Raw genomic sequence first — 26,598 nt, forward strand, 5'->3', positions numbered from 1 at the left:
TAAGTACATGTTGATTATTAGCTTTTTGATTTGCTGTTTCTAATGGGAAGTGACATCAATGTGTGTATTTAAGGGGAGGTATTGTGATCATTTTTATGTCTGATGAAGCGTTTGTCAAAACGCGAAAGCGCTTACACTGCAGTGGATTCTTTTATTGTTATACAATAAACGTGGTTTTATTATTTGGAGGAGAGCGTTTTGCTTTTGTTGCAGTACATGGTGCACCTTCTTGTTCTTTTACTTGTGCATTCATTTTCGTCATTGAAGGTGCTTTGTCTAGCAGGAACTATTCGTTATTTGTGATTACAACAGAAGGATATTTTTGTTTGGCTCTATGCAATGTCTTCTTTGTGGGAGAATAAGTTGTACCTTCCACCTCAGGGTAAGCTAGCAAACAGTCATCTTGAATTAGTAGGCTTACAAGTAAGCTACATAAACTTCCAGAAAGCATAATGGGAATATGAAACTGTGCTACTTAAAGTAAGGGAAAATATAACTAAAGCTTCACAGGCACTGTCTCTTTTGTTTAGGCTCTGCTCATGATATCAGATAACGTAAAGATGGTTAGTAACTTCAGACATTCTGCTAAAATTCATAGGCAGAGTTTATCTATTTTCTTACTAAGAGCAGTCTTTGGCATTTAGAAGGGAAATCAGTAAAGAAGTATTGTGTCAGACATGTAAACTTAGAGAATGTGAAAATCCTGAAAGCAGAGTATCTCATTATCAATGGATTCTGGGCCTTACCCACCTGTAGTAGCCAACATGTGTGTTTTGCTTCTTCGCAGGAGCAGGGGAAAAGTCAGTTGTTGTTGGGCTAGTTAGGCAGTTGTAGGCTAGCAGGGGTTCCTGAGCTTAAATTTAAACAGGTACATACATTGACCCTGACTAAGACATGGAAGTTGGTTATCCCTGAGTGGTGTGGGAAATTCAGGAGCCTGAGCCACAAGTGTCCAAGGGGGAAGATCCTGAGCTACCCATTGTAGGAACCTAAGAGCTCTGGGGAAACACTTTCATAAAAATGTAGTTTGAGTAGAGTAAAATCTCTGAAATCACTTTCAAATATAATGGACTTTGCACTTTTCCCCATTGTCTTGTGAACATAGAAGTAGTATATGCAAGTTTAGGAGGTGTGGGGATGTTGTTTCACAATAGTGTACAGGGGAGACTACCCTCTGCTCAAAAAATTACTTTAGACTCATTGGAAGTAGTTTATCACACTTTTACTTCACATAAACAGCAGTCAGAGACATTGCCTTCAAGTCAACAGGAATACCCAAAAGTTACCTCTTTTCAGCTTAGAAGCATGTTTATATTGTTCTCCCCTTAAGCTAAGGTAAAGTATTGAAAGGGTAACTGCAGGAGTTTTTTTAACATCCACAGAAGAGTCCTAGGTACCTGTGGTGGTACTTTATGGCCATGTCTCCAAAGGTGGAGCACAAGTACCTTTGGGGGATATGCAGAATTTTTCAGGGGGTACATAGCATATTTTTTTATTTTACTTTACTGGATAATTAGTACAACAATAATAAATGCATTCAGATTTGTTTGCATTGCAAATGCAGAAAAGCAAAAGTGGGTGTCACCCAGGGTTTTAGAATGCATACAGTTTGTCTCGAAGTGTGGAGTTTCAGTGATTACATACTCAGCATTACTAACACCACGGACGACAGTGATTCCACAGTAAGCTCTGGCTGGGTGTATAACTTACATTTGTACAGAAAACGCATTTGCCTTTAACAGATACAGAAAACTATGCAGTTGGTTAATTTAGTATCATGAAGTACATTCTGTTACTTAATATAATTCCTGTAGTTTTTGTTTCTTAACTGGCTTAATATGGATTGCTGGATAAAATGGATTTTAAAATGTCAGAAAATAAATAAGATAATGCAAATGTAAGGGATAATTGTGTGAATGAATGTATGCTGTATCTGTAGTGACAGAATAATTAGTGAAAACAATCTGTTAGTTTATTAAATGATTCAACTGCAAGAAAATGAAAACCATCTGCAGATGCACTGAAGATTTAACATTAGAATTTTCATATTTTGGAGATGGAGAAGAGCCTATTTTTCTGTGTATGATTTATTACTAAAGGCAATGAAAGTATTTAACTATCCAAACTCAAATGCCATTTCAAGACAAAAGTGAGTACTAATGAATGCATGTATAATATTTTCACAGTAGATGCAAAGATGTGTTACTTAGGGTGGGAGGGATGAAAATATTAAACTTTTGAAGTTCAGTCATGTGACTAATAGCAAAATCCAGAGCTGCTGACTTTGACACAGTATTAAATAAAATCTGCAGCCAAAATAATGGTGCAAGGGGTTAGTGGAGATAAGGAAAGGAAAATTACAGATTGTATTGCTATGTCAAATAACACTGTTCATCACAGAATCATAGAAATTACTAAAAATTTAAGACAGATACTGCCACAAGTCTGATAAAGCCACTACTACACAGTACAAGGTGGTGACTCTATTGATACTGTGAATCTTGCCAATCTGTTGGTGTTGTCGGATATGAGGTGAAGTAAACAGTATATTTTTATTCTTTTTAAATGTATTGATAATAATCAAGAAAATACATTGAATCAGAGCTGATGTATTGGAATAAGCATGGATGCATCAAAAGCCTTTATTGTTTCGAATGAAGGACTTGTTCTGTGTATTCAAGCTGTTGCTCTAGTAGCAAAATTAACATGGGGATATGCAAAATGAAAGCTTAAACTGTAAAACAAAGATGTTGCAACATGTAAAACCTCCAACAAATGTTGGAGAAAACGCTGGGAAAAAAAACTAATACACATCGTTTTTTCCTTCAAAGGGTCAAGGCAGCCCAGCATTGTTAAATATAAACAATGTAATGTCATCATCATCATCATCTTCTTTCGGCTGTTCCCGTTAGGGGTCGCCACAGCAGATCGCCTGTTTTCATTTCTTCCTGTCCTCTGCATCTTGCTCTGTCACATCAACCACCTGCATGTCCTCTCTCACCACATCCATAAACCTTATCTTAGGCCATCCTCTTTTCCTGTTACCTGGTAGCTTCATCCTTAGCATTTTTTTCCCAATATACTCAGCATCCCTCCTCAGCACATGTCCAAACCAACGTAATCGTGCCTCTCTGGCTTTGTCTCCAAACCTTCCAACCTGTGCTGACCGTCTAATATACTTATTCCTAATCCTGTCCACCCTCATCACACCCAGTGCAAATCTTAACATCTTTAATTCTGCCACATCAAGCTCAAACTCCTGCCTTTTTGTCAATTACACTGTCTCCAACCCATATAACATAGCTGGTCTCGCTACCCTCTTGTAGATCTTCCCTTTCACTTTTACAGGTACTCGTCTGTCACAAATCACTCCTGACACTCTTCTCCACCCACGACATCCTGCCTGTACTCTCTTCTTCACCTCTCTTCCACACTCACCGTTACTCTGAACTATTGACCCCAAGTATTTAAAACTCATCCACCTTCGCCACCTCTATTCCTTGCATCCTCACCATTCCTCTATCCTCCCTCTCATTCACACACATATATTCTGTCTTAGTCCTGTTGACCTTCATTCCTCTTCTCTCTAGAGCATATCTCCATCTCTCCAGGGTCTCCCCCACCTGTTCCCTACTCTCACTACAGATCACAATGTCATCTGCAAACATCATAGTCCAAGGGGACTCCTGTCTGATCTCGTCTGTCAACCTGTCCATCACCATTGCAAATAAGAAAGAGCTCAGAGCTGATCCTTGATGTAACCTCACATCCACCTTAAACGCATCTGTCACTCCCACCGCAGACCTCACCCTGTCACACTGCCCTCGTACATATCCTGTACCACTCCTACATACTTTTCTGACACTCCTGACTTCCTCATACAATACCACAACTCCTCTCTAGGCACCCTGTCATATGCTTTCTCTAAGTCTACAAAAACGCAATACAACTCCTTCTGACATTAATGTAACAAGTTAAAATAAGTGAGCTGCTAAAATGACCACGCAATGTCTGGAACTCAGGATAAACTTGTGTAGAAAAAAAGTAGCATCCTTTTTCTGGCTGGTACTAGCTTTAAAACAGCCCAACAGATCCAATATTTGCTCCATTTGTTATCTGGCTGTTATGCATGGTGCTACCTCCACTTGCTGTAATTTCTTTAATTCCAGTGTAGCAGTCATGGAAATCAGCTGGGCTTGGAGTCAGCATTCGAAAACTCAAGCCGCATGCTAGTCAGAGTCCAGCCTTACTTGCTGTTGTCGTCTTGCCTGATTGATTAACCCATTCAGCTGATCAACCTTAGGAAGAATACAGCTACATGCAGTGTGATATTTTCATTTTCCTTTGTTTTTTATTATTACCAGTCAACAAATGTTTCATTTCTGCTTCTGAATCATGTGAACCAGGTAAGACCCTTGTGTTTGTATCATATGTGAATGTGTGCGTTTACATAATTTTTTTGACAATATGCCAGCTAGTACAGAGACAGTATTTGGGTGGTGGTTGGAGGAGATGGTATTACCACGGAGTGCTTATGAAAGCTAGCTGGGAAACACATCAGCTGTTTATTTCAATACCCATAGTGTGGTGGTACGGTGGTGCAGCAGTAGTGTTGTCGCCTCACAGCAAGAGGTTCTCCCGTTCGATTCTCGGCTGGAGTGCCTTCTATGGAGTCTGCATGTCCTCCCTGCGGTTGAGTGGCATTCGAAAGACATGCGTGAATGGGTGTGCCTTCATTGAAAGTTGGGCTGGCACCTCGGCACCGTAAAAAATCTACTGTCAATCATTAGCGGACCGGAGTTCTGCTGTGGCGACCCCTAACCTGGAAAAGCCAAAAGAAGAACAGTATGGTGGTACAACAGTTTTCATTATTTCTAGAAGTAACTGTGTAAGAAGTAAAAAAGCAAGATGTTATAAAATGACAGCACAGTCTGCAATGCATTGTTTTCCTTCCCTCTGCATTGATACACAGAACTACATATATAATGTAAGACTCTTCATTTTCTCTGTAGTGTTCATTGACATTGGTTTTAAAGGTATTTCATTGCATGCGTCTCTGCAAATTATCTATGGCATGAACCCAGTTATTCTCATTAGGGGTAATTTATAGTGATCAAACTTGGGATGGGTAAGGCCAGTGTATTACCAAATGGAATTGGTTATTTTAGGCATAGAAAAGGGAAACTGGCTAGGCTTAAAATGGCCCACAAGGGCAGCTAGCCTAGTGCTTACATATGAACCTATAATATTATGACGGTTTTGTTATATGAATCTGATTCTTGAGGACTGGTAGAATACTGGACTTGTGTATATATTTTTTGTTGTTGACAAGTGCATTATTGCCGTGCAACATTCAGAATGAACTGTAACACTGTCTAAATGATTTCCCTTCTTTTCCTTTTATTATTTTTTACTTTTACTCTGATTTGAGAGAAAAGGAATTGAGAAGAATTTACAGAAAGGGTGGTAAACCAGAAAGGCAAATGGAATTACTTAGCATGAAACCATTGCCACATACTATAATAACTGCTTAGGCTGCTGCAGTACCCATGAATGTGTTGCTGGGATCACAGACCCCATATTAAATGTTAATTATTTGATGTTCTGTATACTTGGTGCGTGTAGAGCAAACATGGGTTCTTAGTATTACAGCAGACCAGTATTTTAAACTAGTAACACAGTTCTGCTTTGCATAAAACAAGGTAAGGTGTACATGAGTGGGAGGTTGGCGTAATGGTTAAGGTGCTTACCTTAGAAACACAACATGCAGGGTTTGATTCTCACATGAGGTAATTGGCTAGGCTTAAAATGGCCCCCGAGGACAGTTAGCCTAGTACTAATCTATGAATCTATGTATGGGGAGAGTAGGGGTGATGCTACTTATAGCTAATTAAGAAATAGTGAACTTAGCATTTCATTTTGTCTTATCTAAAGTACACCGAGAACTGTCTGTTTTAATAATGCATCCCATAAAAGTGCAGAAAATATGGCTATAAAATGTACTTGTACAGCTAAGTTGGGTTTTCTGACTCATGCAGTCCTTTGTTTTAAATAAATGGTAACCTCTACAAAATAGGCTACTGATATTTAAAAGTAATCCATTAATGTGAATAGTAAACATATTAAATTGCTGTGCAATAAAGATTAAATGTTAATAATATGGGTAAATAATGACGTTATCCATTCACTGAATGTGCTTCACCAAAATTTGTATTCACTATAAATCCTTTAATTTCATTTACTTATTACAGCTTTTATACAACTAATGTTGCAGTTGCCTGCAGAGAAAAACAGTAAATAAATTACATTGATATTGTGTGTTATTAGACATAAAGAATAATACACATATTCACTAATGACGGTTAGTTAGACAAGAAATTTTAGAACCAAATGTGCATATGCACATAAGTACATACCTGTCTCCCCTCAGAATGGCTTATAGCATAATTTCTAGGTTTCAGTGGAGAAAATTTGTGCTTTTATTTAATTTTCCTGCTTTTAGTTCTTTATAGAGCACAATTTACCTGTAATATAAATATACCACCATGTACCAAAAGAATTGGAGTAACATTGCATAGAGCCTCCGCCAGATCTAGTTTTTAGGCGTGCCTTCTTCAGGGGGTGATTACTGCATAGACTGTTCGCTGCTATGGCAGATGTTGCACCTCTGTAGAGTATATGCTATTTTTGGAATAAGTAATGAGATTCACTGTCATTCTTTATGAATGAATGTCAGTATCTATTCCTGGTATAAACTGTTAACTCCCAGGTCTGCTGTTTAACTGTGGCATACACAAAAAACTGTATTTCCCCATAATTCCAGCTGTACATGAAACCAGTATTACGTGAATTTAGGGTATCCATCCACAATATAATGCATGCAGTACCATTTCTGACATATAGGTGGAACTGACAGTCCTTGAAGCCATCTGTCTTCACAATACCTCTGTAGTGGTACAGGTACTGCAGGCAGCATGCTTTACAAACATGTACTGTCTCAGTACCAGTAATGGCATAGAGGTAGAGCACCATGTGAGAAAGACCACACATTTGAATGGGCAACCATATTGTTTAGAAGTTTTACATTAGTGTTAAATTTCAATGTATAACTTTTAAGTTATATGAAGTACCGAGGCTGATTGCTTTGCAACTGGGTACAAGTCTCTGAGAGTTCTAAATTTCAGAATAATACTAAACATAACTCTAAAAAATTTTGGACATTCATTAAAGAAATCTTACATCCCGGTCAAAAATTCAACCTAAACCCCTCTCCCGAGAACTCACCACTTGAAACTGTAGTACAGTTCAACTTTTATTTTATAAGTATAAGTAGTGTGGCATTTCCAAGCAGTGATTCCTCAACATCTAATCTTAACCCTGCCCAACAGCTACATGTCATCACATCCAATTTCACCTTCATACCTGTGCCCAAATCCAATATAAAACTACTCTTAAGCAAACTTAAACCATGCTCTTCTTCAGCTGATGACCTTCCAAGCGAGTACTTAAAAATGACAGCTAATAACATTGCCTGCCTATCCTGTCTCGGTTTCCTATCACTCCATCGAAAGTTCATTCCATCTAAAGTTCATTCCATCGAAAGTTCATTACATCGACAAGCATTTTAGGTGGGGGGCTTTGCTCCCCACACCCCCCACTGTGGGGGGCTGTGCCCCCCACCCCCCCTAACTATATATATCAACTCCAAGGTCGCACAACATTGGGGTAGGGGGCAAATGCTTGTCGATGTAATGAACTTTCGATGGAATGAACTTTAGATGGAATGAACTTTCAATGGAGTGATAGGAAACCCCTGTCTCAGTCATTATAAATAGGTCAGTCCAGGAATCCCACATTCCCTATCTATGGAAAAAGTTGCACATTTTCTCTCTGCACAAAAGAGGAAATTCAACAAACATTAATAACTTTAGACCTATAGCAATCTTATCTTCCCTCACCAAGATACTTGAAAAATGTATTCAGAAACCATTGCTAGACTATCTCCTGAATGAAGAACCGCTATCCCATACACAACATGGCTTCCATCCTTCCCATAGTACTAGCACTGCCCTTCTAACCTATATAAATACTGCTAATAAAGCTAGAGGTAATGGCAAACTAGTCTCAGCCTTATTTCTATACTTGTCTAAAGCCTTTGAAACAGTTTTTCACAGCCAACTTCTAATTCAAATGTCCTCACTAGGTCTCTCCCAACCCACCCTTCTGTGGTCCAGAAGCTAGCTGTCCAAAAGGTATTAGTCAGTAAAATGGCACTCCGCACACTCTTCTTACCTCCCAATTACACTGTTGTACCCCAAGACCCTACCCCATGTCTTCTGCACTTTAACATATTTTCATACTCTATACATCCACACAACAGGCCACTGCAAAACAATACGCAGATGATTCCACTTTCATTTGCACATCTAACAACATGGTACAGCTCCAAAAAATTACTCGGGAAGCTTTAACCACCACTAAAACATGGCTTCGTAATTCTTTTTTCCCCAAATCCCTCTCTCATGAAAAAACAAAGTGTAAAGTTCTCTCTCTTAATGATACAATCGTTGAAGACACTTAGGAAGTGATAGCAATGATAATCATGCATTCAACCTGTATATACAAAATTGCATAAGAAAAACTCATCAAAAACTAGGGATGCTTTACAGAGCCAAAAAACTTTCTCATTAACGCAACTTAAACTACACTTTTATTTATTTATTTATTTGCATTTTGTTTACTGGGAAAGTCCACTAGGCCATAGAGAACCCATTTTCAGTGGAGACCCAAGGAGAAAAGTTCCACAGTGTAAGAAATTAACAGTCCGCCTTACAAAATTGAATAAAATTGAATACAATGAATACAAGAATGAGTATGTACAAAAATACAGTTTGCAATAAAAAAAAACTTGCCACTAATTATCTCCTTTCAGCTCTTCTTTATGGTGCTCCCATCCTTACTAACCTCTAGGTTTCACAAAAATGAAAACTTGAACAATGTTGTAACAAAGTTGCTAAATTTGCAGCAAATACCCCTTTCAGAACTCACCACTGTATAATACTGAAAAGCCTAAATTGGTTAGAACTGCCTCATCAACTTACACAGCTTCTTACAACCTATAAAATTTCCAGCGTCCATCTACCTGTTCATCACTAAAAAACATTCTACACAGCTATGTTCCCAATTGGTCATTGCGAACCAATGACAAAAAACTCCTGCCTGTCCGGAAACCTGTCAAATCTGTTGGGCATTGTTGCTAAGGCCTGGAACTCCTTACCTGTGTCTATCAGTTCAGTACCCTCCAACTTAACTTTCAAAACAACTCTGAAAGACTTCCTAGCTAAAACCTGACTCTGTTCCTGCTCAAAACCAGGATATGCTATATGCCTAAGTGTGAAGAAGTACTCTTTCATTCCTTATACCTCCTTACTCTCCCTTCATCACTTACTTCCTTACTGTTATTTAACTCTGTTCCCTGACTTTCTGTCTAAATATACCATAAGCCTGTATTTCCCACACTTCATATTGCAATTCTTGTTTGTATTGAACTGCCTTACCTTTAATTTCTGTACAACTGTCTAATGTTTCTCTTAAGTATTAAATGATTGTCATATAACTTGTATCGATTCTTAATCAGTGGTCTGACGTTGTTAATCTTCTTTCCATTCATTAGTGATGGTTTCGGTTCTGAGCCCTCGGAACAGAGTCTGCCTAATTACTAAGCTCACGCCAGGCAAAAAAACTCTTAAGCTAAGTCTCTACCCAGAATGCCCTTCTCCCTGCTACCTTAGATCTCGTTTGCCACGTAGCCATAAAGCCGCGTTTCAGCTGACCTCTCAGCTAAGTGAAACTTTTTGATGTTTGTGTGAAAATTTCTGGATATCTTCATATTTTATTAAACAATTAGTCTTTCTAGTGTTTTTTCTTCTGCCTAACCTTGTTTTTTTCTCTCTACCCTTAGTTACCATTGGCAGACTTTCAAGTACCATTGTTGGTACGGCCTTCCCTCCCTTACCCTTGCGGTCTGGTATATCAACAAGCAAGGAGGAACCAAATCCTATCCTCTATGTCAAGAAGCTATGAGAATTTTCAGTGGGCAATAACTTCCAACCGCTTTCTGATAGCAACGCATATCACGGGGAGCTCCAACGTGACTGCAGACAAACTGAGCAGATGTATCCTCATGCCTCACGAGTGGTCCCTCAACCCTGAGGTGGCATTTGTAATCTTCAGCCACTGGGGTCAGCCTTGCTGCCATCTTTTCGCTTCCCCATCAAACATGAAGTGCAGCAGCTATTTTGCCCTACTTCCCCAGAGGGGGAGTCACAGAGGGATGCTCTGATCCAGGATTGGCCCACAGGACTTCTTTACACCTATCCTCCCATCCCGCAATTTCTGAAGAAAACTCTTCGGTTGAGATGAAAGGTGATCCTCATAGCCCCATTCTGACCTCGACAAGTTTGGCTCCCCTTCCTTCGGCCTCACTTAGTATACCCGCCGTGGATTCTGGACGCTCTATCAGATCTGATTGCTCACCCCCTAGGGTTGAGTCAACCAAATCTGTCCAGTCTCAAGCTGACAGCTTGGTTTCTCCACTTCCACTAATCACCAGGCAAGCTAATCTCTCCTTGCCTTTTCGAGACATCATTCTGGCCTCTCACAAACCATTCACCAGAAGACTATATCAGGATAAATGGAAAATGTTCTCTGTCTGGTCTGGACCGTATTTAGCTCCAGTTACTGCACTGCTTCAATACTTGGCTAGGTTTTTTGATAATGGAGCCTCTGCCTCTACGGTACAAGTGCATCTAGCGGCATTTTCCACAATGGTATAGATGGCACCCCTATTACCTCCTTGTGCCTTTGCAAGGCTTTCCTCAAGGGGACCTCTCATATCAGGCCTCCTGCCAGACAGCCTGTAGAACCATGGAGCCTCACTGTAGTCCTTCAGTCTTTGATCCAAAAACTCTTCTAACCTGCAGCAAAGTGTGAACCAAAGCTTTTATCTTGGAAATCCTTGTTCCTGGTAGTTGTTACCTCTGCCAGAAGAGTCTCAGAGCTGCAGGCATTGTGTTTCAAGAGGTCCTATCTGGTCTTTCATAAAGACAGAGTATCACTTCGAATGAATCCATCCTTTCTTCCTAAAGTTGTTTCTGAATTCTCCATTATCCAGACTATTGATCTACTAGTCTTTTTTCCGAATTTTGCCAATAGAGGAGAGTATTGCCTTCACTCCTTAGATGTACATAGACAATTGAGATTTTTATCTATACAGGACCAAACCTATCCATAAATCTGAACAGCTTTTCATCTCCTTTTCTGGGCCCAAAATGAAAGAGGTTGTTTCCAAGGTTACTTTGTCAGGATGGCTAAGGGAATGCATATGTTTCATCTATTCCCTCAATAATGAACCTATGCCAAAAGTTAAAGCTCACTCCACTAGATCCATGGCGACATCTATAGCATTCAATTCCAGGGCTTACATGGATGACATCTGCGCAGCAGCTACTTTGGCTAAGCCTCATACCTTTATCAATCATTACAAATTGGACTTGGTCTCCAGAGGGAGAGCTGCCTTCGGCTCAGTGGTACTCAGGAATGTTCTTTCATAAGGGCCGCCCATGGATCTCAAGGTAGCTAGGGATTCTGTCCCATCAGTGATGAATGGAAATAAGATTAACAACATCAGATAAAGAAGTTATGTCTTACCATAATGGTCCATCTGTGTTGTTCATCTTCTTTCATTCAACACTTCCCACCCTCCTTCCCCCTCCAAAGGCTCCTGGAGGATGCTTTGGGTCTAAGTGGTTCCCTAGGGTATTTGCGCAGAAGTGGCCTCTGCTTTACTTCCTTTCTGTAGCAAACTTGATCTGAGGTAACAGGGGAAAGGGCATTCTGGGTAGAGACTTAGCTTGAGAGTTTTTCTGGCTGACGCGAGCTTGGTAATAAGGCCAACTTGGTTCGGTGGGCTCGGAACTGAACCCATCAGTGATGAATGAAAGAAGATGAACAACACAGATGGAACATTATGGTAAGACATAACTTATTTTTGTCATATTATGTCTAATTTATTATAATTATTTAAACTACAGATGTTTTTGTTTTATTTTTGAACACTAAAATTATTGTTTTTAAAATGTTTTGAAATATTTTGGAGCTTTTCTCCCTGGGCCTCCCCTGAAAGTCGGCTTTTACCCAGTTGGACTTTACTGGTAATCAAATGTCAATAAATAAATAAAATAAATAGCCAGGCAGCTGGCATACTCCCAGAGCCATTTTTCGACTTGGGCATTGAATTACTGCTGTAATGTGTAACAGCTGGCATAACTTGTTTCAAAATCCAGACAGTAATGCAAAATGCATGTCTACAGCATTTGCAGAACATTTCCAAATCAATATCGATGGTAGACATTTGTTTTCCTGAGTATTTCATTAGTATAAACATCAACTTTAACTTGTTGAATGCAGCTGATAACTTTACATCCTGTTGGGTGATTAAGAGAATTATATCCGCACTAAAGTAAACTTAGTAAGAGAAAGTAGTGTGTAGTTATAGTTTATTATTTAGCCTTACAACCTAGAGTTTGTTAATTAACTGTGTATTAAACTGTATGATTTACTCTTGCCATTACTGACTTTTTCAGCATTTCCTGCAAAGGGCACATGAAGGAGCCTGTATTTTAGTAGTATCTTACTGTTTTACCTCCCAGAACTCAAGGACATTTCAGCAGTTCCATACTTCACAGTAGTAAGAGAGTTTAAGGTCCGGCTTAAAATTTTTATTTACATATGAGAAAGTCGTATATGTATGAATATATGAATAGGAGTTAACTGCTTAAAATACTATTTTTTTGTATATTTATCTTAAGCAGCCAACTGCTGTAACATCCTCTCCTTTGGTGCTGGAAGATCAGAATGCTGTGGGTTATATTCCAATTCCAGATGACTGGATTACTGACATTGCTATGTGCAGTATTAGCTGGGTGCTGTACTCCTGACACCATCCTTCCAATGAGAAGTTAAGCCAAGGTCCCATCTGTTTGAGTTGATGGTAGCTCAGGTGGATTTAAAAGATTGCTTGACACCTATTGAAATGGTAAGGAATTTCCCTGATGCCCTGGCCATATTTCTCCTGTAGCATAAATGCCACTACCTTGGGTTTCACCTGAAAGGAGGCCAGTAGCCTAGTAGGACTAACCCAGTTAAACTGTAAATAAAAATAAAATAGTCTGCCACACTATATTCGTGCACAGAGCAATGAAAGCAGCAGTTGGCTGACAAATGGATGCACTTTTGCTGCCCAAGCTGGTAATGATAGCTCCCTTTCTTGCATGCAAAAGAGCCCACATGTGCAGACATGATGGAGCATAAGCAGCACCTGTGATACTGACAGGCATGTCACCATTGGTTCTAGGGCTAAAATACATCTCTTTCGGCTGTTCCGGTTAGGGGTCGCCACAGCGGATCATCTGTTTCCATTTATTACTGTCCTCTGAATATTGCTCTGTCACACCAACCACCTGCATGTCTTCTCTCACCACATTCATAAACCTTATCTTAGGCCTTCCTCTTTTCCTCTTACCTGTCAGCTCCATCCTTGGCATCCTTTTCCAAATATACCCATCATCCCTCCTCAGCACATGTCCAAACCAATGCAATCTCACCTCTCTGACTTTGTCTCCAAAGCGTCCAACCTGAGCTGACCCTAAAATACATAAATAGTCTTATTGCCTGGATGCCAGTGAGAGCGCAAAGAACTTCTGAAATTTGCCCAGATGGCTGCCTTTCACACAAGACTTCCCTGGTGGATTTGAAAGAATTATGGTTCCTACCACATGGGAATCAGGGCTGGTGTGTGACTGGGAAGGCTTGATGGTCAGTGCACAGAGGAAGCAAACATTTAGAAAAAAATGTAACTATGCTCAAAATTGCCTGTCTATAAAATAGGCCCATGCCATTCCAAATAACTCCACGCATCCAGTTATTTCCTGCATCTTCAACTTTATCCCTCTAAACCAAATAGTCTTGTGTCAACCCATAACTTAAGAAGATTCAGTCCCAGGTAAAATGTTTTTCTTTACTTTGTTTTTTTTTTTTGTTTTTTGTTTTTTGTTTTCTTTCTTCTGAATTTTACCAGTTTTCTACTCTTCACCTTTTTTGTTGTGCAAGCCAATGGCTTTCGTTATCCAAGTGAGACAACACTGAAACTTCTTTCTAAGCCCTACAGTTATAGTGGGCAGATTGCTCTGAGTAATGACCATTACCTTTGAGGCAGAATGTAACATATGAGTGTCCAGTTTGCTGAGGTTTTAACCTGGCAGCTAAAAAGAGATGCAGAGTAAGATGCGAGCCTACCTTATAAAAAAGTCTCTTCAGTTAAATGATTCCAGGGAGATTACTGCTTGGTTTCTGTTGAGGGAGACCTTGGCAGGAGAAGCTGGAGATAGAGTTGAAGGTTGTAATTGAAATTCTGATATCAGATGTGAACCTGGTTGCATAACTTCATGTGGTGCTGTTATTCCCATTACCAGTGTTCTGACATACCTAGCACTAGTTACCCAACTCTGAATTGCACTTTACACTCAGTGCATGATTTCACATTGTGTATTATTATGGATGGTATCTACTCATGGTCATGGGAATGTTCAGCAAAATGATGCCGAGTCTTGATTGATCGAACCTAAGGTTGTGTTTATCTTCCGTGTCAAGGAAGGGTTTGTTCACAGCTCATCTGATAGAGTAAGAACTAATTTCTTATGTCTGATACCTGACACATTTCACAAGCAAATTGTCTCCCTTCAGCCTCACCAAAAAAGCTCAGTGTTCACTTGCTAGAACTTTTACAAGTCAAATAAAAATCTTTACATAAAAATAACTTTGCATTAAAATACTAGCAAAAATAAGGAACAAACACTTTAAGTGTACAGATTAAAAAAATCAGATATACAAAATTCGGTTCAGGCAACTGTCTCAAGAAATTTTTTTTTTTCATTCAGCAGCACAAAAAGAGAGTATATGTGCACTGATTGTAAATGACAAGTTATTTTTTTGCTTGTATATTCTTGGATGATGCTCTGTAAAGTCTGAGATTGCTCTAATAAAATAAAAGGGTACTCTTGCTATAACCATAAACATCCATGTATGAAAAATAGACATTGTTGGGTCAGGAACGTTTGCACATTTCCTGATGGTTTTATCACATATTCCTGAACTTTAAGAAATGGGTGTTTAAAACTGCAACACATCTGTAGCCCAACTACTTAACTGATTGTTGAAAGTACTGCATATAGATGCATAGTTCTTTAAAACTCTTTTGAATCTCCTAGTCAGTGCCTGACTGGAGCACTTTCTTTGTGGAGTTTGCATATGTCCTTATGTCCTTGTTAAGTTTTCTTTTGGGTCTCCAGTTTCTTTCTGTTTCCTTCTGCATTCCAAAGACATTGCAAATAAGTTGTCAGTGTTTATATTTTCTCATAATTATAAACATAGTGCAAAGCTGCATATTCTTGTGTACAGTATTTGGTATGCAGCTATACATTTCGGTTGATTTGTGAAGTTAAAGTGCTCTACTGACTTGCCAGTGTAATAGGTTTATAAATTGCATACTGGTGTACACAGTATACAGCTGTGTACTGTGTGCACCAGTTTCTCAGGGATGGTGGAACAATGACTATATCTGTACTTGTATCTTTTTACTCAGTCCTGTCCAGCAGGACATGGGTGGAATCCCAGGGGTATATTTTCTGTTTCCCATCCAGTTATCCAGGTTGTGCTTAAAAAGGGGTAAAGAGGTACTTTGCTTGATGTGGAGAGGGAGTCTATTCTATAGATGAGGGAGTCTCTGGGACACACATCTGTCCCGCCAACAAGTCTTGTTGATGTCACAGACCAGGTTGAGGCCATGCATGCGTGTTACTTGAGTGGAGCATGACTTGCAGATATGCAGCAGTCCCATCAAGGTGGGGTCAATGATCACCTTGTATGCCAGGCAGAGGTCACCTCTGAGGAGTCTGTATGAAACTGAGTAGATGGATAGGGCTTTTGGGCTATCTGTGAATGGTATATATTTCAGGCCCTGGATTCTCCTGGTGATGAACCTCTGTGGTCTCTCCAGGTGCTGCATATCCTTTGTGAGGTACATGCCGAAAGGTGCATTGTACTCAGTAATGGGCCTTATAAAGGAAGAATACAGGGATGTTATGACCTCCTTGTCCCTGGATGGGATACCGTTACTTATGAGGTGGACCATGTAGAAAGCTTTCCTTACCATGGAAGCAACATGGTGGTCAGAAGTCAGTCTGCTGTCAACCTGGGTGCCCAAATCCCGCACGACTAATCGAATGCTTAGGACGTTGTTATTAATGTGATAATTTGTGGGGACGTCACTCTCCCCAAAGGGGATGATGATGCATTTTTTGGTATTCAGCTTGAGGCCATGTTTCTGGCACCAGTCATTTGTTTGTGTGAGACCCTCTTGGAGGATGTCCATATCACTAGGGGAATTGATGACAGCACCCAACTTGCAGTCATCTGCAAACTTGGTCAGCCATAGCATACTGGTTTTAACCTGCACCTCAGAAAAGTATATCCCAAATAACAGAGGCCCCAAGATCATACCCTGAGGTACGTCGCTTGTTACAGGTTTACTGCTTGAGGTGGCTTCCCCTATCTTGACTAGGTGGGTTCTATCAGTGCGCCAGTTTGCTACCCATCTGATAACATATGGATTGATGCCTAGTTGAGAGAGTTTATCTATTATGCCTGAGTGGGGAATAGTGCTTATGGCTTAATGCCAATCAAGTTGCATTTCTTTTCTTGTATGTGACGTTATGTATCCATTTGAAATGTCAGGACCCACTAATGGGAGTGCCAAAACACAGAGACTGAATGGCTAAAAATCAGACTTGCATATACTAAGTCCGAGATGGCCATTTCCTTGCATATTTCCTTTTCTCTGATGGGTGATGATCTCAGAGTTGATAGATAGATTTATATATTATTATATGTGTGTGTGTGTGTGTGTGTGTGTGTGTGTGTGTGTGTGTGTGTGTGTGTGTATATATATATATATATATATATATATATATATATATATATATGGATCCATATCAGATCCACCACAGAACACTTACCCGAAGACCAGATCACCGAGACCACATCGCTGACGCAACACATCACCGACAAATGTAAGTATAACTACTGCGGAATGGAATGTATTCCCGTTTCTGCAATAAAATAAAAAAACAAAAAGAAACATGTATATAGCAGGTGGGCAAGCCCCCCTGCACCCCACACCCCCCTACCTACTCCGAGATCATACCACATTGCTGAAATGGGAATACATCCCGTTCTTCATTACTTATACTTACCATTGTCAGAGATCTGCTCTGTCGCCGATGTGGTCTCGGTGATCTGGTCTTTGGGTAAGTGTTCTTTCGTGGAACTGATAGGTTCCCATATATATATATATATATATATAAGTATGTATGTGTGTATATATATATATATATATATGTTTGGGGAGTGCAGGGTTGCTTGTCCCCCTGCAAAAAAGACATTTAAAGGAGAAGCGCAATCTTGGAGATCCACTCTTTTCATAGATATTTATTTTTTTTCAGCTTTTTGGCATACAGCATTTTGAGTGCTGACATTTCTTTAGGGAGCTGTGTCTTTATCGTAATGTGTATTTAACAGGTGCCTAACTCTTGACTGGCATTAAGAGTCAGTCATGTTCCCCATGACATCTGTTCTTATACCTAAATGGCAACATGTAAGTGACCTGAGAGATTTTATAGGCATAGTAGAGTAGTTTATGAGCTTAACATTCCAGTAGATGATAATCATGTGGTAACCCACCAATGTGTTCACAGTACTGTATGAATACTTAACATGGGTTGGACTGGAATGTATTCAAACCTATATGTTTTTATGTACACAGTGTTTTGGTCCCTGCTGTCTGATCATGTTCATTATTGCCCTGTCTATACGTTTTTCTGCCTGTGTTGTATGCGTTATGTGGCATTGCAACGATTATTTCAGTTAGTTATTAACCGTTTAGGTTGCATTATTCTTATTACACTAAACATAGTACTTTGACATATGGACCTTTTAGTGTTTGTGTTGGAGTTGTAAGTGTTGTTTCAGTTATACAACAACATCAGTGCTGGGCTAAAAATATAGTGACAGACTTTATTTTTATTTGGCATTAATGTAACTTATGTAAGGTTTTATAACATACAAGGTTATTCATTTATTGTTGTATCCATAATTAATAAGGTTGTTACTAATTTTCAATGGAGTCCAGGAAGCACTGACCTGCTCAAAGTCACACCAGGCAAATGGAGATAAAAATCGAGCAAACAGGTGCTTGATCAATTCTCGCACCATCTCAGTCATATCCTTAATCCTCTTTGTTCAAGTGTAACCTTAATGCTTAGCATTTTCTGGTATTTCTGTGCTCAGAAAATCTTAATGGGGTAATGCATTTGGTTTTCTTACTGACTTTCATCTAAAATGTGCCTTCTGTGAACTGTTTGCTCTGTTGTTAGCAAACCTAGTGTCTTGGAGTATAAAGGCATTTCTCTGCTCTGCAGACATGGAAAGAGACTGTTCAGCACGGTTTTATACTTCATTTGCCATGTGTGCAGAGCAGGGATATGTAGCACAGAATGTTAATTTGGAAATATGTTGCCCTTCTGGCTGTTATTGGTGTGAGTAAAGCTGCATCACCCTGTTGAGGTAAGCAAGGGATGAGTGCAACAGTGTGCCTGTGTGCACTGCAGTGTACATCCAATATGTGCCATAGCATTCCTTTTTTTATTTTATATATTCTTGGGTCATCCAAGATGAGGTAATCATGATGTTGCTGCTCAGCTATGTTATGCTGAGCAACACATCACCATTTCTAGGACATTAGGCATGCAGATGTGCTTTCCTCCTGCATGATTTATTTGCAGTTGCACCCTTGTAATTCCCTATCCCCACTCCACAAAGCAGTGGGCAGTTCAGTAGTTTATGAATCATGGACCATGATATGGATGTCCATTTACATTCCAGTTTTGTGTCTTGACACCCTCGGGTTTAAAGGGGTGTATTTTGTTCCACAGTTCACATAAAAGTTATGTACGGCTGTGCTTTGAGGTCCGAGTTACTCACTAGTTATTTATGATTGTGCACAGCATTTATAAATCATGCCCATTGCCCATAGGCGAGTATATGTATGAGTGTGCTTGTGTCGTGCATCCGTCCTACATCCCATCCAGAATTGATGTCTAATGACCACTGTTTACAAGAGCAGGCTTTGAGTTCCTTTCACACTAAATTGGGTAAACTGGATGGTGAAAATGTATGACTGAAGACTGATAGAGAAATGCTTCCTTCTTCCTATGCATTTTTTATACAAATGTAATTAGGATGCAGTAAAAAAAAAAGTGATTTGCTCACATACATTTTTAGCAAATGGATGAAGGTACTAGTAATGATGGTGTATTAATGTAGAATAATTGATAAGAAAGTAATATTTCTTTCAGGTCACCCACAGGTCATTATTACCAACAAATGTATGACCGTTATTAAATTAATGCAATCTATAAAAAAAACTGTCTCTCACCCTGTTTCAAATGTGCTAGAACAGTCAAAATTAATGCAATCTATAAAAAAGCTGTCTCTCACCCTGTTTCAAAGGTGCTAGAACAGTCAAGAGTGTGTTTTGTATAATTTAATTTAATTTCTGATAACAGTTTCAATTATTTCTTCTCATTTAAGTCTGAAAAGAAGGCTACCATATACTGGCATAACTGACTTAATATTTTAATGTTTCTAACAAGTTTTATAATGTCATTTCATTTAGAAAGGCTGAAAGGTTTCCATTTTATGCCAAAGTTGCTTGAATGGTTCTTCAGTGGTGGCCACCTTTGTTATGCATGTTCATTAGAAGTTCACTGTGACTGCAAGCGTTTTTGGGTATTTTTTGATATCTGATTCTGATATAAACACAATGGATGCTAACACTTTGAATAATGTGTTTTTTTTTTGGGGGGTGGGGTAACTTAATTTTGCATAAGACAATTTTGTGATTCTTTTTGGCTGTTATAAAAATGATTATCTGCTATATTTTACTGGAATGTCATTTCCTGATTTTTTTTTTTTTTTTTAGGATTTTAGTAATACTGTGCCTCAAGTCTGACCATTCAGCCATTGTATTGCCAGCAAATGTTTTGTTAATTTGCTTAGGGTCATGTTGATGCTTGAGTCATTCTTACTGTCATTGCCATTCACTGCAAGTTTCTCAGCTGTCTTGTAGCAGTACTGTCCATCTCAGATGATTTCAGCCTGCGCTTGCACTTTTTGGTACTTTATATACTACCACTGCTGAAGTTAGGTACCCCATACCATCAGTTTTATTGGTTAACTTTTCCATTTTTGCTTTATAGTGTCTCTGCTGAAAGACTTGAAGCATGCCAACATCGTCACACTGCATGACATCATACACACAGAGAAGTGTCTCACATTAGTCTTTGAGTATTTGGTAAGTAAAAAGCATCTTCTAAAGCATCAAAATTGAAAATCACTGGTTTACTAACCTATAGTAGGTTGGATGAAAAACACCATTTACTTTTCTTTGTTATAAAATGTGTTTTTCTTAACTTCCTTAGTATTGCATTAAGTCATTAGTCATGCTAGAAATTCAGTTGTGGATGCCTCCAATCATAGGAAATCACTGTCTTTTCACAGTTGTCTCACTAAGTAGCAGATGTAGATGTATTTTGTTGTAAGTAGCTGCAAATAATTCCCTGTAGGGTATCACAGGAATGTTGTGCTTAAGTCAGGGTGTGTGTGTGTGTGTGTGTGTGTGTGTGTGTGTGTGTGTGTGTGTGTGTGTGTGTGTGTGTGTGTGTGTGTATATGTATATATATATACTGTACGTACCTGTTATCCATGAATTGGTATTGAGCATCATATGTAAGGTAAAAATGTAGAGCACATGCTAAGCCACATAAAAGGGGTGGCTGCTTTTACCCCTTAACACTGGATTATGAGTTATTTCAGCACTGTGGGCAATGGCCAAAGTAGCAAGACCAAGATCATTTGTTTTTACATATTTTTTATATTTTAAAATTGTTAGAAATCTAGTTTTGATAATAATAAACCATTGTTTTCTCACCCCATGACACTGTGGATGCAGTCATTTTATATTAAAAAACAATTGCCATCAGTTCCTGTTAAACTGAATGAAAATTATAATCTGGAAGTGAAACATTGTGCTATTCATTAGCATGGCTTCTCACTTCCCGTATTTCACTTAGTAACAGGACATTGCTACTCTGTCCATGTCCTATTCCTGTATGAGATAAGCACTTAGGATAGGTTGCTGTCAGCAACCAGTCTCTATGCTTATTTCATATTTCTGGTGATTTGACTAGAGATTTCAGTGGGAACAGATGCTCTTATTATCAGGGATGATTTTTTTTTGTAATCTTGTTTATTCAATAAAGACCAGAAGGTGACTAGCGATATTGATGGGCATTGGTAAAAGTACACACTGCGTACAGGAGAGATGTTTTTTTTTTTCCTTTTTAAAATTTGATCTGATATCAGTTTTCATTCTGCCCCCAACTGTTGGGTTTGGATCGAATTCTCGGATCCAACTCTGCTGTTACTAAAGCTCATGGTAACCAAAAAAATGTTGAGCTTGTCCCTTACCCATAATGCACCAGCCCTAAGCTACTCCAGATCTCAATTTGCCGCTTTTCATGAAAGACGTGGTTAACACTAGCTCTCGAGCTTTTTCAGATAAGTGTGTATTATTATCCTCTAAATCTTTATATTTCTTGTCCCTTACATTGTATGAACTCAAATTTCTACTATCACCTTAGTAACTTTACTTCTCTAACTTTTGTATTTCTGTACTTCTTAAATTACTATTGTTAGTAATTTCTTTTCCCTCTATAAACTTAGTGTAGCTCTTTTATTACCATTGCTCATAGCTTTTTCTTGACTACCTCCTGACTTCTGTCTTTCTAAACAAACAAAAAAAATGTTCTTACTTGAATTTTCCTTCTATAGTTTTTAGTATAATGTCAGAAAAAAGGTCCCACTGGGTGTAAAAAGTGTGTTGTGTGGGCACAAACTACCAGCATCTGATGCCATCTCTGTGTGTTAACTGTCTTGGGCCTTTGCATTTACAAGAACATTGTTAGATCTGCCATGTTTTCAATCCAAGGGCTTTGGTTGAAAGGAAAACCAAACTTATTTTGAAAGGATTGCTTCCATTTGTTTTTGGAGAGGCAATATCTGGTGCTCAGTCCCCCAAAAGTAAAGAGCTGAAGCCTTCTTCTCCATCCTGGTTTTGGAGCTGTCTAATAAAAGGCTCAAGCTGGATCTGATGAGATCCAAAAGCTCCCTCACCCTCAGATCTGAGAGAGAAAAAATTGATGAATCCGACTACCTTGGATCCGAGGGAAAAAGCCATCAGATCCAACTACATCCAGTCTTATAACTCTTCCCAGGACAAGATACGCAGCATCCATAGACCCGGTTCCTTCAAGTGTGCTTTTGGAATGTCACCAGTCCAGGTCCCCCTCTCTTGTTTCAGCTCATTCTTCCAGAAGTTTGATGGAGAAAGATGTGGAAAGAACGGTGCAGAAGATCCTCTCGGCACAGAGTCGGACAGGTGTCTTATTGCCTCCTACCAGTTCGGGTCAGGAGATCTGTCCTTTGAGTACACTGCCACTTCAAGTTCCTGTTCTGATTCCTACTGTTGCTTCAGGGTCCCTGAATCTGAGCTTTCCAGATCCGTCTAGCTCGGATCTGAAGATACTCTTATCTTTGGAACCGAAGCCTACTCGGAGTGCTCTGGTTCCTTTGAATCCAGAGGGCTGTTGGAGACTAAGCTTCTCTGTCGGGTCCGAGGCATTGGAGTTAGCTCTGAAGTTATCACAGCCTTCTCTGTACCTTGGAGCCTCAGCACTGGCTAGCTCTGCTCTGGCTTCCCTCTTGGGGAGATTGCTTTCAGTGTGGGGGAGGACAGCAGCCAAGAAGCTAGTCTTCTCGGCACTGGGGGGTCTTCTCTCTCTCCTGCACACTCAGCCTTTGAGGTTGTGAAGAGGGTGTTTTCTGCTCCAGCAGAACGGATGGGTCTACCCCCTTGGATCTTCAACCTCCTACCTTTAAGCCTCATCATTCTGTACCACAAGGACAGCCAGTCCGAGAACCCCAGGCTTCCCAGCAGGGTATTACAATTTCTTCCATTACCTCCCCAGAGCACATGATGAGGAGGTCCCTAGGAAGAAAAAGTGCAAAGGAAGCACTTGGACTCTCCACAACAGTCGATCACAGAGGATATGGACTTTGATGAAGGTGAAGGGTCCCCATGATCACCTCCTGACGAAGTCTCATGAAGAGACATCCTTGAATTCATGAAACAGAGAGATGGTTGGACAGCCAGCAACCCTTCATCTGAGGAGTCTGTATTTCTAGAGACTTTTGGTATTGGCTCATCTACCTCCTGGGTTACTCAGCCCGCTGATGCGCTTATAGATCTGGTCTCTCTGCAGGAGTGGAAGGAACCTGACACAGTTGAACCCTTACCCAGGAGACTGGACAGGACTCCGGCACCACTTTCGGGAAAGAATTTTGAGGTAAAGGGGTGCCTATTGATGCCATGGCTTTGGCAGCAGACACCAAAAAGGAACTTGCCAAAGAGAGTTCCAGTGTTCATCCCCCTAACAGGGAGTCTAGGGTGCTGGACAGTTTTAGGAAGCATGTCTATGCTTCAGAGACCTTTGTCCTAAGTCACTGAATTATTTGGCACATTTTGCAAGGTTACAGAGGGATCTGAATAAGGAACTGTCAGATTCCCTGTCAGGGTCCATTGCTGCAGAGGCCCAATCATCTGTGGCTTCTCGGTTGGCTGTCTTACACTCTATTTCAAATTCATTCATGACACTTATTTTTCATGCAACCAAATGCACCTCAAGCAAAACAGGTTCAGGCATTTCCATCAGGAGACATGCTTGGATGCTCTTACGTGATTTTGCGGAGCCCTTTAAGTCTTCATTCATCAGTGGTCCTTTTGACTGCACATCTTTGTCTGGCCCCAAAGTAAAGGACACATTATCCAGGTGACAGAAGGATGGAAGGACCCTCTCTGCAGTGGGTGTATATTTTTCAACCCCTCAAAGATCTTTTTCTAGGAATCAACAAGGTGGTCAGAAAATATGGTTCAGGATGTCCCAGGGTTCTTTCCAGGACAGACATGGAGAAAGTTCCCCTAGGGTTAGAAGGGGGAAACTAATGATGGTCACCACCCCCATGGCAGAGGAAGCCTGCAAAACCAGGGTTCCACTGATTCTTTCTCTGACAGACCCTACCAGCACTCCTGAAAGGAGGCCAGTTTGTCCACCCCTGGAGGCATTCTTGAGTCGATTATCCCTGTATCAGGTAGCTTGGCTAGACATAACAAAAGATACTTGTGTGCAGAAGATCATATCCAGAGGTTATATAATCCCCTTTTCCCTTCCACCTCCGATCCCAAGAAAAATCCCCAATGTCCCACACAGTCAGAGGGAAGAAGCAGCAATTTATATACAAAAGCTGCTAGAAAAAACAGTCATCTAAGAGTTCCCAACAGACTAAAGAGAATCCGGAACTTACTCAAGATTCTTTTTCATGCCAAAGAAAACAGTGAACTGGTGATAGTTATGGATCTCAACAACTTGAACGTCTGTTCAACATGCCAAGTTTCGGATGGTCACAGTTCAGTCCATTCTCCCCTTTCTGGACAAGGATGACTGGATGTGCTCAGCAGACCTTCGGGATGCTTACTATCGCATAAAGATGAACAGACAATCCAGAAGGTAACTACACTTCTGGCTGGAATTCAGTCCCTGCCAGTTCAGAGCTCTGCCCTTCGGGCTCACCACAGCCACCAGGGTGTTCACCAAATTCATGGCAGTAGTAGCAGCTCACTTGAGACTGCAAGGATTCCGGGTGTTTCCATATCTAGATGACTGGCTCATTACCGTCTGACCAGGCATCATTTTTTTAAGGGCAAGAGATCAGGTTCTTCAGACTTGCTCTCATCTGAGAATAACCATAAGCTATGAAAAGTCTCAACTTCAGCCAACTCAGTTTATAATTTATATGAGCATGTTTCATCACAGTCAACGATAGCGTCACTACCTCCCTCAAGTGTGCAAACTGTCAGATCTCGGGTCAGAAAAATAATCTGCAATACCAAAATTTCAGTCCACTTGGTCCTTCAAGCTCTAGGATCAATGTCAGCTGCAATAACCTTAGTACCTTTGGCCAGATTTTATGAGAATTCTACAGTGGATGATCCATGTCAACTCTGGTACGAATCACTGAAACATGCAAGAGGGATCTCAGATGGTGGATTCAATCAGACCACATTCTTCAAGGCCATCTGCTCTTTCCCATTCAGCTCATGGCCATAGTGACCACAGATGCTTCCCATTTGGGGTGGGGGTCACTTTCTGGGGAAAACAATCCAAGGCACTTGGTCCCCAGAGAGACCAACTTGCATGTCATTGTCCTAGAGATGAGAGTAGTGCTGTTAGTATTGTAAGCCTCCCAGGATGCTCTCCCTTCAGGGATTATTGCAGTTGAAATGGACACTATGTCAGTAGTTTGGTACATCAACAAACAAGAAGGGACCAGATCATACTCCTTGTGTTGAGAAGTACTCAGAGTGTAGTAATGGGTGATCACATCCAACCACTTTCTCATAGCAATACACATTCCGGGGAAGTCCAGTGTGCTAGCAGACAAATTGAGCAGGTATGTTCTTCTACCTCACAAGTGGTCTGTCAACTAGAAAATGACAGAAATATTTTTTCATCAGTGGGGCAAACCTTGCTGTGATCTTTTTGCACCCCCCCCCCCCAAACAACAAATGCAGCAGCTGTTTTGGCCTAATTCCCCCAGAGGGGAGACACCAACGGATGCTCTACTTCACAGTTGGCCTCCTGGTCTACTTTATGCCCACCCACCAATCCCATTGTTTCCAAAATTTCTGCAGAAAGCGGTTAGGTTGAAGAGCATTGTCATCCTCATTGCAGCTTACTGATCTTGACAAGTTTGGTTTCCCTTCCTTTCACCTGACTTACTTCACCAACCTTGGATTCTGGATCCGATTCCAGACCTCCTTTCTCATCTGATGGGCATGATTCATCTAGACATTTCAAACCTCTGGCTAAAAGCTTAGTTTCTCCAATTCCACTAGTAGCAAGACAACTTATGCTCACTTCCCCTGTCCGACATATACTTTTATCCTCCCATAAACCTTCAACATGAAAACTTTGAACAAGTAAATGGAAAAGATTTGTTTACCGGGCACAACAAAATTGGATTGACCCATTCTCAGCTCTGATACATAGTATACTTGAGTTTTTACCTTTACATTTTAAAGAAGGAGCTAGTTGCTCAACTACTAAAGTTCAGTTAACAATGACAGCGAAGTTTCACATTGGGTTTGAAGGTTTTTCAGTAGTCTCTCATAAATTGTGCAGAGCTTTCTTGCAAGGCACTCTTCCTTTGAGACCCCTGTTTAAAGACCCTAGTCCTCATGGGATCTTA

The 26,598-nt window shown here is 40.1% G+C and overlaps 1 protein-coding gene across 1 annotated transcript in view; it reads left to right on the forward strand.

Annotated features, from left to right (window-relative positions):
* LOC122809329 (cyclin-dependent kinase 17-like) overlaps positions 1–26,598 on the forward strand; it is a gene marked incomplete in the record, with an annotated part of 1,699,239 nt that overhangs the window by 1,115,415 nt on the left and 557,226 nt on the right. The window contains 1 exon segment of the mRNA XM_044080731.1: positions 20,433–20,527. Coding sequence (XP_043936666.1) covers positions 20,433–20,527 — 95 coding nt within the window.

Source organism: Protopterus annectens, chromosome 8.part0 (assembly GCF_019279795.1).
Source record: "Protopterus annectens isolate FY-2018-M chromosome 8.part0, PAN1.0, whole genome shotgun sequence".
Classification (NCBI taxonomy): Eukaryota; Metazoa; Chordata; order Ceratodontiformes; family Protopteridae; genus Protopterus; species Protopterus annectens.